The 17,378-nt window shown below is 35.1% G+C and overlaps 1 protein-coding gene across 1 annotated transcript in view; it reads right to left on the bottom strand.

The window, feature by feature from the left end:
* Positions 1 to 17,378, bottom strand: part of THSD7A (thrombospondin type 1 domain containing 7A) — a 400,790-nt gene that overhangs the window by 209,218 nt on the left and 174,194 nt on the right. Inside the window, exon 2 of the mRNA XM_069462088.1 lies at positions 11,128 to 11,959. Within this exon, the coding sequence (XP_069318189.1) occupies positions 11,128 to 11,959 (832 nt within the window). The remainder of the gene's footprint in view (positions 1 to 11,127; positions 11,960 to 17,378) is intronic.

The raw sequence follows: 17,378 nt of genomic DNA, 5'->3' as shown, positions 1-17,378 counted from the left end.
CTACCTAAGAGCCTCCTTTTATTCAACTGTCCTGTAATAGGATCCTCACTTAAAACAAAAATACTCAATGTTGTATTGTATACTTAAAATTTGCTAAGAGGGCAGATCTTATGCTGGGTGTTCTTACCGCACAAAATAATAACAACAACAATAATAATGTGATAATAAAATGGGCAGAAAGAACCTTTAGGAGGTGATGGATATGTTTATGGCCTTGATGTTTCACAGATATATACTTATCCCCAAATTCACTGAGTTGTATACATTAAATATGTATAGTTTTTTTTTTTTTACATGTCAATCATACCTCAATAAAGTTATTAAAAAAATACTCCTGGGAAGTGGTACAGAGAGGTTTAGGAGAGATGAAGGCATCCTGGCCATGATGAGATAATTGTTCCCTAGGATGTGGGAAGTGACCCTGGTGGTCACTCTGATATTTCTGAATGTGCTAGAAATTTATGGGTGGACACTGACAATATTAGCCCTTAATCTGCCATCATGAATGCCAACTAATTGATAGTGATGAGTCCATAGCTAGGTGGCTTCAAGATGTCAAAACAGGAGTGACAGACAACATAAATAAGGATGCTTATAAATGGACAAGAGATCAAATTAAATAAGCAAATGCTCAGAAACCGTTTGAGTACATTTACAATATTAAGAATAAGATATTTTCTAATTTCTAAAGAAATCAGTACTTTTAACTATGCAACAGCAATTGTGTAATGTTAACCAGGCAAAATAATATTGAAATGTGTTCTAAATGATGTCTCTTGTGTAGAGTCAGTATAAATATATAGTCTCTTGATTGAATATAACATATCTTTTAAGAATATTGTTTTGGTTATTTTCTTCATAACCTTAGAAGTTTTCCTTTTCCCATTGGCTTCCGTGGACTCCCTATTATACAGTAAAAGACTCAAGTTTTAAAACAGAAAGATTCCCTTAAATTTCAATACTTTAATAAACATTTACTGGGAGCTGATGATATGCTAGGCATTAGTTTAGTTGAATGGAGGCCATAAAAGTTAATATTGTGTCTTTCTTTCATGAAATAGTTTATCTGCCATTTACCTATTTTTATAACATAGATTATAAATGTGTATATATAGGTATGTGTTGATATATTAATATATTCTGACATAACATATCATAAATTCTGAGAAAACTTTTAATATTTAATAAAATTAAATTTTTAATACAATTTTGGACCTGATATAATATGATTACACTATTTAGTTTTCTTTAATGGAATAGTTCCTTTACTTTCAAGAAATGAAATTAAGTTGAGGAAAAGCACAAAAGACATAGAAATAAATCTGGGCAATAAGTAAACATAGGATAGGAGGTATGCATAAATTCAATCATAAGTTTGAAGAGAAAAATGTCATGGTTAATGAGGGATGTCAAATGAGAATTAAAAAAGAAAGTGGAAGTCAAGTTTCTTCTGATTTATTGATATAATTTTGACCAGAGCAGCTATCTTGGATCCCAATTTGGTTTAGTGAAGAATACACAGAGTTACTGGCATTTGTTCTGCTTGTCCAGTTGCTCCAGTATTTTGAAATGCATATGAACATTTTTGGTAGAAGCATGAAAATGTATGTGCTTCCCTTTCACTGATTTACATAAGAGTTTATTTTGTGAATATAATAAAATAAAAAATATATGTATTTATAAAACAAATACACTGTATATAAAATAAATTAAAAACTACTCTTACTAGTAATGTGCCTCTTCATGAATCATTTGCCTTATGATGAGCTAAAGATAATATGAAGCCATAATGATTAGCTAAATACTGTTCCCTTATTTACCTTAAAGTTTTAATTATTCTGATGTTTAAAATGTATACAATATACTTTAGTAGTGCGTTATATAATTTATAAATAAATAAATATACATATATTGGGGTGTGCTCAAAACCCTGTTACGAATAAATGTGGAGATGTTTGGACCAACAGGATATAAAGTCCTTGCCCTTCCAGACTTTTATAGGTTTCTGTCATTTCTCTTCTAGGCTAACTCCTCCTCTCCTTATAAACTAACCTCCAGAGGTGTGAACAACTCACAGGTACAAGATCCTTGCACAACAAACCATTACTGCTGCAAGTCTCAGTTCCTTTGCTTTTGCTGTTCCCATATTCTTCCATCACCCTTCTTGACCTAATCCTTAACTCCAGCAGCATTTCCTCTAGGAGGCCATTCCCAATCCTATCCACCTCCCTCCAGAAATAACTCACTACCTCAGTTGTCACTTGCATGCTCGTGCATGCTTTTTCTCTCTCTCCTCTCTCTCAACATAAGATAGCACCTCTAATATTTTATTGCTTTTTTTTGCAGCATCCTTTCCTTAATTGAAAAAATAGGTCTTACTTTTTTTGTCTGTATATTCCAGCACCCTGACTGTCTTGATGTCTTTCACTTTATTGAATGAACAAGTAAATAAATAAATACATACATACATACATAGTAAATTAATTAATAAGTAAATTAACAATGACTTAAAAGCACTTCTTTGGTTCTGACACTACTCTACTATAGCTAGTATATATCAGTCAGGACCAACAGAAAACATTATAAATTCATATGGGTTAATTCAGAAGAGTTTAGTAAAAGGATTATTAAGAAAATTGTGGGCAGTGTTAAGGAAAATCACCAAGGAATGGTGAAGCACCCTGGGGCTAGCAACTACTGAAAAATTATCACCCTGAGGGGATGATAAAGGGACTAGAAGCTGAGGCAGATCTGGAGCTGAGGAGAGGGCTCCTGGACAGGGCAGTAGCCTTTGTTAGAGGAACTCAGCCACAAACAGACAGGAACATTCGCTTTTCACTTTCTGATACGTTGCTGCTTTCTCCACTCGTATTAATAGAATCCAACCAGAAAGAAGACTGGGAAGTCTTAGGAACGTATTGCTCAGAGGTCAGCCTCCAGACACATAAGCAGGATTGGGAAGGCTTGAGAGTGGACCTCTGAGGTCACACATAACACACTGCCCAGTCAGCTCTACATTCTGGGAGAAGTAAAGATTTTCTTTTTAGCCACCTACCATCTACCACAGAGTGCGAGCATATTGACTCTACTTGTTCAATCAGGGGTGGCCAACAGCTAGCTGAGGCAAGCTTGAGAGAAATGACGATTTGTATCCGGCAGGCAAATTGACACTTTGGATATTACAGAAAGTTTTAAAAATCTAAAAGCCTGCTATTTGGAAATAGGAATTTTATAAATGGATTCTGAATAACCTAAAAGGAATCTGTGTTACTTTAAACAGCAGGCAATTTTCCCCCTTCTTTTTGGTAAGGGTGGGATTAGCTTTGCAGTTTCACTGATTCACAAAATCATAGAGTGGGAACAGGCCCTCAGCCACCACATAGCACATCAACTGAGTGAAAACCTTGCAGTTAGTCTCAGGACTGCTGAGAGCTGCCTTATTCTATATGCACTGCATATATACATTTGCCCTGCGGTTTCAGTATGAACTGATTGTGGAGTATGTTGAAAATCAACTTTCTGCCAAGAAAAATACTAATATATGGGATTTTATGTTCACAATTTGGGGTATGGTTATCAGCCACTAAAATCACAAAATCTGGACCTCTTTTAGAGTTTTTCAGCTCCCTCCTTCTCTCCATCACCACTGCCCACACCATCACACATAAGGCTTACAGGAGAAAAGTGAGTCCCAGAAAGTTTAAATGACTTGTTTGACACTGTGTAGCCACGAGTGCATAGGTTTCTCAATTCTTAGTACTTTTTGTCCTAATTGTTCATCACTCAAATTCTTCTGTTGTTGATTCAGCCAGTTTTTAGACTTATTGTAAAGCTAGTAGCTTTATATCACTATTCTGGAGAACAATCCTCAAACAGAAGGTTGGAGTAGTTAACTAGCATTCTAAAGTAAAATAAGAATCAGGCATAAAGAAATTGACTGTGTTATATTATTAAGAAATGCAATTTTCTGTTCAGCAGTTTTTATTTTGAAGATGGTAGGGTGTGTCAGAAACGTCTGAGTTTAGGGAAAAAATCAGAAAGCCACTTTAAGAAGTATTACTCATTACAGTCTGAAATGCTAAGGCTGAATTTATACAGAGAATTAAAAGAAAAAATGAAGCTGATAACAGAAATGAGAGAAAAGTAAGTCAATGTGATTTCTAAGGGTTATTAGATTATTCCCTTCTTCATGTTTTACCCAGTTATTTTTATCCTTCTGTATTTATGCCTGAAGTATGTGCTTTATGGAGTTACCTAGAAGTTGGATAGGTCTACTGTTTTTTAGCTTAGCCAAAAGAAATCTGTTTTAAATCCTAATTCTGTCTTATTCCCTCAGGAATTTACTGGGCTGAATTTCCCACACTTCTTGGCAATGCCTCCACTGAAATTATTACTAATTGCCTTTGTCAGACAATTCAACAAAACAAGGTGCGTTCAAATGGAAGATATTTTCAATAGTAGGCACTACAGCCACTAAATGTTTCTTGTATTACTTAGAGCAGATTTCACCCTTGTTCCTGAAATGTGTTGTGCCTTTGATATGATATTCAGATTCGGCTCTTTTATTTTAGGAGGAGGTGTGCTGGCCAGGTAAAGCATTCCAGAGGTGGGGGTGGTGCACAGCAAAGCCCAGATGGCAGACTGCACCTGTTGCAATCTGGAGATGGCTTTCTGCTCTTCCTTTGACAGCTACCCTCAGCCAGAAAACCAGAAAAGTAACTTTTCCACTTAATTTCTCCACCAGCTACATTTCCCCTGTGATCCTGGGGTGGGAAACTGGCTCCTAAGGTACCTTCCCCATAGCCCCTTTGCTCACAGATTGTGATAATTCAGTAAAAAGATCCTTAGAGGGACTGCCCGGGATTGTGTCACTGGTTACTTTAGGGAAGTCTCTTTCATGCTTCAGGTCCTGGCTTCCTTCAGCCTTGAGACCCAGATTTATCATGTGGACAATTTCTTTTTCATTTTTCCATTTTCCTTTTTTTTTTTTTTACTAGAAGTGTTTACTTCCCTTGTTGGTGTTTCTGGTTGATTTCAAGGCAGGGGAGTGGAGTAAAACTGCCTTTACTCCCTCATGTTTAATTAGAAGTCACATACCTCATTTGGTAATAACTGCATGATATTCCATGTGTCATAAAACAAATTTAGCTAAATCGGCTTTCTTTGCTATTCCAGAATTGGGCAACACTTCATTCCATAAAATAGAATGAGTGTTCATATGAGATGGGAAGAGGAGTTTAGTTTTATAGACAGAAAAGGGCTGAAGAAAGCAGAAACAGAAAACAAAACTTGGATTGGTCATTTCAGACTTACCTTTCTTGTAAAGATCAAAGCAGAGGGAACTTACTTATCACGCTGTGTAGAACTGGCCTGTTTGTGGATTTGGCTATTATCTCTCTCTCCTGATTTCTCAGAAGGTCATATAAACAACTTAGTTTCAGTTTAGTGACATGGAATTTTAGCACAAGTAATTCCATTTTAGTTTGGTCTGCTGGAGCCTCATGCAGGAGCTCAGTGCAGACCAATGGCCTCCTACAAATTTTATTTAACATTCATAAATGAGTTAATACTGCAGGCTGAGACTTCTGTCCTTGGAAAGGCCTGCTCGGAGGGTTGGTCCTTGGCTGCCATCTGGGAACTTAACTGGCAAACAGTTCCCTACACTGATACAAAATTTTCTGTAAATGATGAGAATAAGGTTCACTGTACCTAATCTATTTGTATAATTTGTTATATAATGCATTTAATTATTTTGTGAATTTAGTCCTTCCTCTCTCTTTTTATTTTTCAGTATTTTCCTGGCTTTTTTTATATGTTTATTTTTCCCTTCTAAACTTTACAGTAGCAATGTAGGTAAAAATCACTATACTTACTAAGTGCTCTAGACAAGCATACATCTACATGTTTATCTACTTTTCCAAGTCTGGTATTAAGTGCAGAACTTTTATAATTAAGCTTATTTACATATTTTTGTTTTGTTTTGTTTGTTTACTATTATAAACGAGATATTGTAATCTTTTTTCCAATTATAATATTAATATTCAACTTATTATTGTTTGCATCAAGGGAACATATTAATTTTTTAATATTATCTTTGTGTTCCTCTACCTCACTGAATTTTTTTATTGCTTATATTTTCAATTGATTCTATTGTTTTCCAGTAGATAATCAGAACATCTGGGGGGGAAAAAATCTTGATTTTGACACCTGCTTTCCAATATTCTTTTCTGTCTCTTCTCAGGTAAATTGACTACTACGTAATAGATCCATGTTAACTAACAGTGGAGCTAATGTGCTGTCTTGTCTCATTTTTTTAACTTTAAAGGGGACGCTTCCAATGCTGCACAGTTGAGCATTGTGCTGGCTTTCAGTTTTATGTCTCTTTGGCTATCTCTCTCTATAAAAATTGATCTCTATAAAAACTGATCTTCTATCAGTTCATTATTTCAACAACTTCTAGCATAATATTGGCCCTGCACAATTTCAATGTGGGGATTAAAGTCTTCCTTAATGTCAGGAAAGTCTTATCTTTGTATTCTGTTTTGTTTTGTTTTTTTAAATTTTTTTGGTTCTTTCTTCAGAAACATCAGACTTTCATATAGTAATCTTCTTTGTTTGTTTCCATATCCATTGTCTCTTTGAAAAATTAGTTTACTTGATGTTCTCAAACTGTTCTCTATATCACTTACCCTTCCTACTACCAATTATTTTTCCACTTTTTGTTCTTTTAATGTGAATTATATTTCTGGTATCATTTTTCTAATTCCCCTCCATTTCTTTTCTGAGCTCTGTCAGATCACTCTTAAACTCATTGCATTTTCTTATCTCTTTGTTGAATATTGAAATTCTTTCTCTTTTGGGTTCAGAAAACCATTTTTCCTTTAATATTTTTGGTTTCCTAGAGAAATGTTTGGCATATTTTCCTACAAACTCTTGGCCTTAAGACTCTACTGAAGCCTGGCTGGAAGTCACTGGTTCACAGGGAAGCCTTCCGTGTCCTGGTGTGTGTGTAGTGATTTAGAATTCTCTCCCACTGGTTGTCAAAACTTTCATCCTTCAATCTGTCAAACTGATAGGCTTTTGTTGCCAATAACGGCACGCTGGGTTTCCTCTTTCAGTCCTGCCTATTGTGCTATTCTGATTTCAAACGGGACTCAAGTGTGCTTCTGCAGCCCTTTCCACAGACACAGACCATGCCATACTCAGCAGGTGTCACTGATGTGGCCCCCAAGAAAGCTCAGTTTGAGTGTTCATGAAAGCTGACAGGACGTAATGCCCCTCTAAGTTTACTTACTTAGATAGGTCTAATTTCACCACATTGACCAAATTTCTGTTATCAGTTATGGTTTGGGACTGTGACCATTTCCTATTGTCATAAAAAATGGACTTTTGCTTGTGTTTTTCATTCTTATTGATTTTGGTCTGTTTGAAATAAGAAAGCAGGGAAGATCTATCATCTTTAACTTGGATACTTAAGCAGTACCTCTGCTAAAATTATTTTTATGTGCCTCTGAATTGATTTCCAAAGATTCTTAGGTTTATTTCACTAAATACACTTGCTATAATAAGACTTTTTTGAGCCTTAGTAAATAGTTTTTATCCTCTTACATAATAAAGTAGCTTCTGAAGATAAAATATTTTAAATTTAATGAAGTTCTTGATTTGTGGCCCTGTGCTTTGGTGATGCAATTGATTCATTCTTCACTTCATTGAGTTTGCTAATATCATGGAGCAATATTTGGGCAAAGTAGGTCAAAACACCTGATTTTTTGTCTCTTCTTCACAAGACTTTAACTTTCTTAATCATATATGCTAATTCATATATAAGAAAATATTAATAACCAATTTAATTGTTTTACATTAAGTTTAATCCATACTTTAAGAAGTCAAACCATACATGCAACTATTTTGATTAGAGTAGTTATATATGATACTTCTAGTGGGATGTAAGCACCTGACAAATATTTAGGTTGGTGTAAAGGTAATTGGAGTTTTAGCATTGTTGAAATTTGCCCTTCGATAGTGGAATACATTCTTAAATAAATGTTGTTATGTTATACATCAATTTAATGCCCATTTCTCCCTTCATGTTTTTTTTACTAATGACTTATTACTTGCTGTTTTATATATTTTACATATTATATTATTACATTATATTATATTACACATTATGTTTTATATCTATTTTAGACTATGGAAATGATGTTAGACAAAAAACAAATTCGAGTGATTTCCTTTTTCAAGTTCAAAATAGGTTGTAAAGCCACAGAGACAACTCCAAACATCAACAACACATTTGGCCCAGGAAGTGCTAATGAATGTATAGTGCAGTGGTGGTTCAAGAAGTTTTGCAAGAAGAGCCTTGAAGATGAGTGCAGTGGCTGGCCATCGGAAGTTGACAATGACCAATTGAGAGTAATCATCGAGGCTGATCCTCTTACAACTGCATGTGAAGTTGCCGAAGAACACAAAGGCAGCCATTCTACCATCATTTGGTATTTGAAGCAAATTGGAAAGGTAAAAAAGCTCAGTAAGTGGGTGCCTCACGAGCTGACAGAAAATTTAAAAAATCAACATTTTGAAGTGCCGTCTTCTCTTCTTGCACACAGCAACAGTGAACCATTTCTCAATCGGAATGTGATGTGTGATGAACAGTGGATTTTATACAACAACTGGCGATGACCAGCTTGTGGTTGGGCGGAGAAGAAGCTCCAAAGCACGACTTGCACCAAAAAAGGTCATGGTCACTGTTTGGTGGTCTGCTGCCAGTCTGATCCACTACAGCTTTCTGAATCCCTGCAAAACCATTACAACTGAGAAGTATGTTCAGCAAATGGATTAGATATACTGAAAACTGCAATGCCTGAGATATACTGAAAACCTCAACAGAAAGGGCCTGATTCTTCTCCATGACAACCTCCAACTGCACGTCGCACAACCAACACTTCAAAAGTTGAATGCATTGGGCTACCAAGTTTTGCCTCAATCGCCATATTCATTTGACCTCTCGCCAACCAACTACCACTTCTTGAAGCATCTGGACAACTGTTTTCAGGGAAAACGCTTCCACAACCAGCAGGATGCAGAAAGTGCTTTCCAAGAGTTCACAGAATCCCAAAGCATGGATTTGTACACTACAGGAATAAACAAACTTATTTCTTGTTGGCAAAAATGTATTGATTGTAATTGTTCCTATTTTGATTATTAAAGACATGTTTGAGCCTAGTTATAATGATTTAAAACTCATAGTCCAAACCTGCAATTACTTTTGCAACAACCTAATAATCTGCACATTTTTAAATATATTTGCTTAATTCCAACAATTGGATGGGAATATTAGGCTCTGTGCAATGGTAGCTACTATCTTAATTACAATTTTAATTGAGTAGTCAACATTAAATTAAATGTCTACAGAATGCTAATCCAGTGACAGCAGAAGAAAACTCAAGTTGCCTTGGAGGCTCATTCAACTACTTGATAGGAGCCAAGTAACTAATATAACTAATATTTCAGGAAAAGAGATCATGAAATTACCAGAATAAGGATACTTAGCAAAGAACAAAGTGGAGATTGGGTTGAAAACGCACATGTCACAGAATCACACATACACATATACACATAAACACACACACACACACACACACACACAGTCTTAAGGAGTTGTAGGGAACCTGGAGAACGATGGCAGAACAGATAGTCATTAGCAAGGCCTGGGGAAATGGAATGATGGGACCAGAATGCAGAAAGAGCAAATCACTGTACAGCTGAAATAAAATACAATTGGATGAGTACAAAGAGGGGAGAGAATGATAAATATCCTAAAAATAGCAACTAGAACAATGCTATGATGAGAGAAAGTCACCTTAGACAGATGAATTGTTTGCTTTATTTACTCATTTACTTAAACTATATCATGTTCCAAAAAGGCATTATACCAAATTTCAAAATGCATACATAGCAAAAATCATTTGACAAGAAAGAATGAAGAAAAAATAATGAGGGTGAGAAAAAAGATAATGCTAGTGGGATGTATTAATAAACAACATGCATTCCACACAGTCCTATTTAGGTTCCTAACAGCCAAAGTAAACAGGAAAATGTGATCTGCAACAATAATTCCAGTGACCATAAGAAAAACAATCCATCTGCTCACCAGAAGCACACGGGCCGATTCAGCGAAATTTAAATTATATGTTTTAATCAAGAAAACAGACTGCATGATGGAGTAGATGACACTCTCAATGTCATTTCTACAATAAATATGATATAAATTTCTGAGTGATGTTACTATAATTTCTCAGTTCAGTTCAAATCATAACTACATAAATATTTCAGAAAAAGCAATTATGCAAATGATCCAGATAAGCCACTCCCAGATGGTCTGGTTTATCCAAGAGCAAAATTTAGAATATCCAGAGAACATGTCCTTTAGATAATCCTCAATGAATACTATTTTCACAACAAATAAATCATACAAGATAGTCTTTCATAATATTGACATTATCTACCCAAAGATATTTTGCCAAATAATTTCTGTCTAGAAAATGCAGCCAATTAATTACATGTTTTCTAAACTAGGATACTCATGATTAAATATCCTCCACTTACCTTACTTTCTGCTGATTCCCATTTTCTTCTCTGGAGGGAGTTATTCCATTATATAAAATGCGCAAGAAAATTATTCTTAGGTATAGCTCCCTAGGATGTTGTTTACAGCAGATTTTGTTTATAGGGTAATTCTGAAAATGCTATAAACTTGGAGAGATTACAAGTGTGTCTTATTCTATTAACTCACTAAAGTATTTGAATTCAAAATCCCAATACTCCAGCCTCTAAGAATTTTTTTCCCCCCATTATAGGAGAAAACTGCATGATCTCACGGAGAAGGAGCAATATTTCTCATGGAGAATCCCTCATGCTCTCTAGACTTTGAAAGGAAAATTAAATTTAACTCCAGTAGTATAGGGCCCAAACATTAACAGTATAAACACCAACAAGAAACCCACACAAGCTCAGAAATCTTAAATTTGGGGTAGCTTGTCCCAGGTTGTGCACTGTGTACTCCAGGAGTTAGTACACATGGTCCTGGCAGAAAGACACTTACAGTTAGTGGTAATAAAACGTTACCTCATATCAGCAGCTTTCCCCGTCTTGTTCGTACACGTCACCTCCCTCGTCTGATATCCAATCTGGATGTCCCAGTATTTGTTCTCCTGTCGGTTCTGTCTGTTTCTGTTTCTCTTTTTCTTAATAAGTTCACGGGCCTCTGGATCCTTTACTCCTTTGCCGCGGTCTTTTTCCCGTTCTTTATTCTTCCCACGTCTCCTCGCTTGTCTGGCTTGTCGCGAGTGGGGCACTGAACACGTGCTCCAGGGCCCCACGTGCAGGCTGTACATGAGCTCTTCAGCTTCGCACGGACCCGACTGGCACACCTGAAACTCCGTCAGGTTGGGACAGCCCGAGCCCCCGAACTGCGGGGGCGCCACGACGTGGCGGGTCCGGTGCTGGAGCCCGCTGCCGCAGGTCTTGGAGCACTCCGACCAGGCGGAGAACTCAGACACGATGCAGTCTTGCTGGCACGGGATGAGGCAAGCCTGCTCCAGGAGAGGCTTGGGCTCAAAGTACTCACAGATGATGTCCTCCGCGGGAATGTCTTTGTCCTTCTGGATGCACGTGATCTCTCTCACCTGAATGCCTTCTTCCCCCTTAACGCACTCCAGGGGTTTCTCTAGGCTTTTTGAAATCACCGGCTGACACTGATTCCAGGGTCCCAGCCTCCAGTCATACAACTCTTTGTGCCAGTCACAAACTTTGAAACAATTTTGCTGGTTACTGGGTCTTTCGGCCTGCTTACAGTTGGTGTGCAAGGTCGTCCACCCCTCCACGTGAGCACACCACACGGCCCTGGTTTGGATGCCTCCTAGACCGCATTCGTCTCCCATGCATCGGCCCCACGGACCTGCGAAACAACACAGGTGTTAACATTGCTAGTTCAAGAGAACTACAAGTTACTTCACATTCCAGAAAGGCCTTTCAAGACCTAGTACATTAACTTCCCCGAAGTGTTATAAAGTAGGTCTCTAAACGCGAAAGTTGGAAAGTAATGATCTGTACTAAGTATTTTTGCGAAAGGGGAACTGTGTCACAGAGTCTATATAAGGTAACTGCTGTGACAATTTCACTTTGGGTCCTTCAGGGATTACTAAAAGTTTGCTTTTATTCATTTCCTTATTTTAGGTAGTTAGAAATCCTTGCTCATAAAGGACATCAGAAATTAGTCACGGTGAAAACCCATTACTCCTGCCTCACCAACCATCAAATCCATTTCAGTAACTGGCAAAGAAAATGGCCCCATGTGAAGACCTTCTCTTGTAGGATTTTCTTTTCCTGGGCAATTAACTATTTTGTAGAACTTGCTCTCTTCTACCTAATTTTTTATTTCCATAGACTATGACTGCAAGGGTCTAATAGTTGACTATTATGTGTGCTGATAGAACTTAAAGTGTTATTCACTTTCTGGTTACCAAAGCTGGGAAGTGATAATTATTTAAGCACATTTTGCCTTCATATTTACAAAAAAAATTATTTTTTCTCATTTCCCTTTCTGGTTACCAAAGCTGGGGAGTGATAATTATTTAAGCACATTTTGCCTTCATATTTACAAAAAAAATTATTTTTTCTCATTTCCCCAGTGAGGTATAGAGATGGGTAAGGGAATTTAAATGCAACTAAAAGATTATTGCATTTTTTTTGAACATTGAGGGGTTATGTGGTGTTTTATCAATTTATTCATTTCTTAAATATGAACTATTTGGTATTATAGAGCTGTTTTACGAGATTCTTAAATCAGTGGTTTAAGTATGAAATGTGGGCTTTTTTCCTTAGAATCCTGCTTAGAATAGATTTAAACCTTATATTTGCATATATCTTTTTCTAAGGTAGATGATATGATTTTCAATTCTGTAACAAATATCAATTTGCAAAATTGACAACTATATTATTTTGGAATTATAAGGAAAATTACAGACCACATGATTACATTATTTTCAAAATGTGTTCCACGAATTTGAGGAATTGTTTGATGTGCCCTAGAGCCATTTCAAAGGTATGTGGGAAGGTGAGGGCTAGCACGTAGGTTGGGCTCTAGCACCCCCACTGCACACTCCTGCTCCCTCTTTCATTGCTGCTCCTGTAAGAAAAGCTCTATTTTTATTATTTATTTTTATTCATATGGAGATTATGCATAAGATTTGTCTGCAAGAGGCTTCTGCTGTGGAAAAGTGAAAACCACTGAAATAGGCTCAGGGATTCACTCTGTGGATAAGAAAAACTAGAGGAGAGAAGGGAAAGTGATTTGCCAAGTTCAAATATTTAACGAATAACAAAGCCATTGTGGATAGATTCTGATTCTTCTGACTTTCAGTCTTATGATTTATCTTATATTTCAGGGCTTGAGCCTTAGATACTTTCTTCTGCACAAAACAATTGTTAGTCTACAAATAATGAAATATGAAGAATGTGCTTATCATATTTAATCTAAACATTTAATTTGTTTAACCAGAAAGATGTTTAAAATTTGATGATACTATCTTACTTACAAATGGCATAATGGATTTGTAAATACAAAAGAGACTTACTGTAAACATGCTAACTAATCATCATTGCATGGAAATAAATATTGGATATTCAGCATACCTATATCATTACTTTAGAAAGTTCATATGTAAATAATTATAAGGACTTACAATACATTTAGGGAAATAGTTTTCCCAAAGTGTTGATGTCAGAACTTTGTAAACCCAGTGGATTTGTTGCATCTGTCAACATGCAATACTTGATGATATTTTAATCTTATTTTTAATTTGTCAAAATATATGTATATATATTTTTTCACAAATCTGGTGATGCTTTCTTAGAGTTTTTCCAAATATTTAGTTTGGGAATCACAGAATGTAGGACAATTTTCAATAAAGGAACCTTGTAATACATATAAAATTTTAGAATTAATCACCACCTCTTTTGTATTTATTCTCTTTCCACTCTGTGCTTGGATAAAACAGTAATCCTTATTTTCCACCTTGAACACAGTGTATAAAAACTTATTTATATTAGACCCTTAAGTTAGGCGTAAACAATATGCCATTAAGTCTGAATTTCAAAATGTAAGTGTCTTACAATAACTCACAGTCTAAATCCCAGATGTAATTCAGGAGAACTTCTTGATATATTATTGTTTGCCAATCCTTGATATTAATTATGAAATTAGACTGATTATCAGATTGGGGCTATAAAGAAATTGTCTTTAGTTAAAACAAAAGATTTTTTATAGCATACTTACAAAGTTGACAATTAAAAATGCTTAATTGTACATTTTAGGTAGGTTGCACTATTATTATTGGGTATGTTTTAAATAATTAATGAAAATTAATATTCTGTTACAAAAATCTGAGTATGCAAAATGTGAATTGACTTCGAGTTTGTGTGCTATTGCCAAGTAAGGAAAATGTATACCAAAAATAACCATTTTTTTCTAAAACCCAACTATGAAACAGAACTACACTATACACTTAACTCTTAAGTCTGAAATTTACCCCAAAAATTACCCTCAATAAGATAATAAGACTGGTGAAGACATTAAACTCTTACAAACCAAATTTTAGCAAAAATCCTGGCTTGCTTCTAAGTTTATTCTAAAATAAAAGTGGATGATAGTTGCTTCAAAAATGATTCATGTTTTATTGACATCAAATTAGGGAGAGTTCCCTTCTTACATACTTTCAAATCACCATGCATGTTTCTCACATAATATTTAGCACACTTTCGATTAGTTTATTGAGTAATTGTTTGCCAAATATCTCTTTATCACATTAGAATGACTGCATGGCCCCTTGAAGACAAGTCCTTGTCTGTCTTCTCCAGCAGTTACAGGCCATGAATGTAGAACAAGCTCAATAATATTTACTGAATGAAGGAATAAAATCAGAAACCAAATCAAGAAATATTTAATAATTCCAATTAATTTATGTTTCAATAGATGCTAGTTGCACAGTTAATTGAGGATAAGACAAAATGTGTTTTTCATTAAGCCATTCCAATGTATCATTGCTCATTTTGAGATTTTGATTTTGATCTAGTTATTTGAAAACACAAGCAGATACCAGCAATATATTTTATAAATTTAAAATACAGATATACATTCAGTTAGAACCAGATCTGATAGTGCAATATTGAGAACATCTAATCTTCCATGTTACTTCTTTTAATATTGTTACATATATTTTGGATAACTAAATATGCATATTTTTCTGAAATTGACATTGCTTTGGGGGCAAGTTTTAGACTATCATGGGTGTCAACTATAGTATTTCTTACTAGAATATTCTCTTTGTCTTCTGAGATAGTTGAAAGCACATTTTTCAGCAATGATTTTCAACTATATATAAAAATAAAATATTTTATTTCTACTCAAGATGTATAAATGCTTTAAGAAATAAAAAGAAAATAGCTCATGTAAAAGTTTAATAATGCTGGCCTCCTATTTATTAAATCATGAATCAAATGTTCTTTTCCCACTTTGTAAAGAATGAAAGTATACTTCTTAAAAGGGCCAGAAAGTATATTTTTATTCTTTAGTTTGGGGAAACTGAATTTTCCCAACCAGGGACTCTCTTTGATGTCTCAGCTTCCTTATTGATTTCTCACAATGTTGACCCTACTACAGAGATAAGTTGATAAAAAATTACCATTTGACATATAGAAATATTGAAAGGAGTTATTTCAAATTTAGAATTCAGTAGGAAAGTAAGATAATGTTTACTTTGATATTCCTCATTGGATGTACACTAGTGTGTACCTCCTTTTACATAATGTTTGATTAATGAATTGTATTTATAAAAGCTTTGCACTTCCACTAATGTAATGGAATGTTTCGTTACATTCCATAGTTTGACAATGTCTTTTAACTTTCATGGCTTGCTTTTGGATAACTTTACTCAATTATTTTATTCAGAAAGGAGGGAGTTTGTAGACCTTAGTATCCAAAGCATTACATGGTTGATGTCAATGCCAGCAGGAATAAAGAGATTGGATTCAAGAATACTACTTTATATACACGATAATGAGTAAGAATGTCTAAAGTTTACCTAGATAATGAGGAAAAACATACATTATACATACAAATACATTTCAATTCGCTTTCCAATAATATTATCACAGATTCTTATTAACCAGCTACTCACAGATAACACTGTAGGGTTTATTTTATTCTAAGCATATTGACATTGAGAACCAAAAGATAGCCTAGCCTGAGAAAACTCCATGGAGAGATATAAAAATATCTATTGAGACTAAAGGAAAAGAATAAAATGCATGAAAACACCAGCAAAAGCAGAGGTGAAAATATAATCACAATTGAACCTAAGAAAACCTCATCCACCTTGCAGGCTTTAACTGCTCTTATCTTTTCATTGCACCTTGAGCATTGCACATGTGTCCAATTAACCAATCTCTCGAAAGATCAGATCTTCACCACGGTACACTGGATGAAAGGCTGCCTACTTCTGCCCCCCAAGCAGTCTTGACATAATCATACATGCAATAGAAAGGGGGCCACATCTAAAACTGCTCTTGACAACTAAGAATCATTAACCCAATTAGCTACCATGTTGCAAGGCATGCAAATGTTTTAAAATGCAATTTTAAAGCACAATATGCAAACTCTATCAAGGAAAAGGTGAAGTCCTCTATTAAGTACAATGTGAGAATGTGATAGTTAACAGCAAATGTCTCTTCATAAATGTTAAAATTCAGCCCCACATCTTACATTGCTAAGAGTGGGAGGTGATGGTAGTGGAAAGGCTGGGGAGGGAGAATGTTTGGTTTTAGACAAGAACAGTAAGAATTTCAATTGGTTTGAGACTTGCTTCTTTTATTGTTCTTGTTCATGATTATTTAAAGGGAACTTGGAATCTAATTAAACAAAACAAACAATAGGCAGCTTTCTACTTAAGGCCTTGGATAATATCCCCTTTTGAATGGAACTGTATTCCTGCATACAGATTTGTAGGATTGTGTTTATTTGGTATCATGCAAAATGCTTCTAGTATGTGGGTCAATAAATATGTGTAGAACACTTAGCTTGGCATATTTTATGCAAATAGAGAAAGAAACACTGGATGTCTTATTCCACTAAAAAGAAATTAAAGCAACTATTTTATACACTCAAAATATTTATGTAATTGATAGACTCAAAATATAAGTATTTTCACTTGGAATCAATGTAAAATTATATAAAACTGTGACAAAAAAACTTTAAATGAGTGCTATTTGACTTAGTTTTCCTTAGGCTAGTGCTCTAAATATAATTATGCACTAACTTC

The sequence above is a fragment of the Eulemur rufifrons genome, chromosome 29, assembly GCF_041146395.1.
Source record: "Eulemur rufifrons isolate Redbay chromosome 29, OSU_ERuf_1, whole genome shotgun sequence".
Lineage (NCBI taxonomy): Eukaryota > Metazoa > Chordata > Mammalia > Primates > Lemuridae > Eulemur > Eulemur rufifrons.
This window is presented reverse-complemented; position numbering and strand designations above follow the sequence as displayed.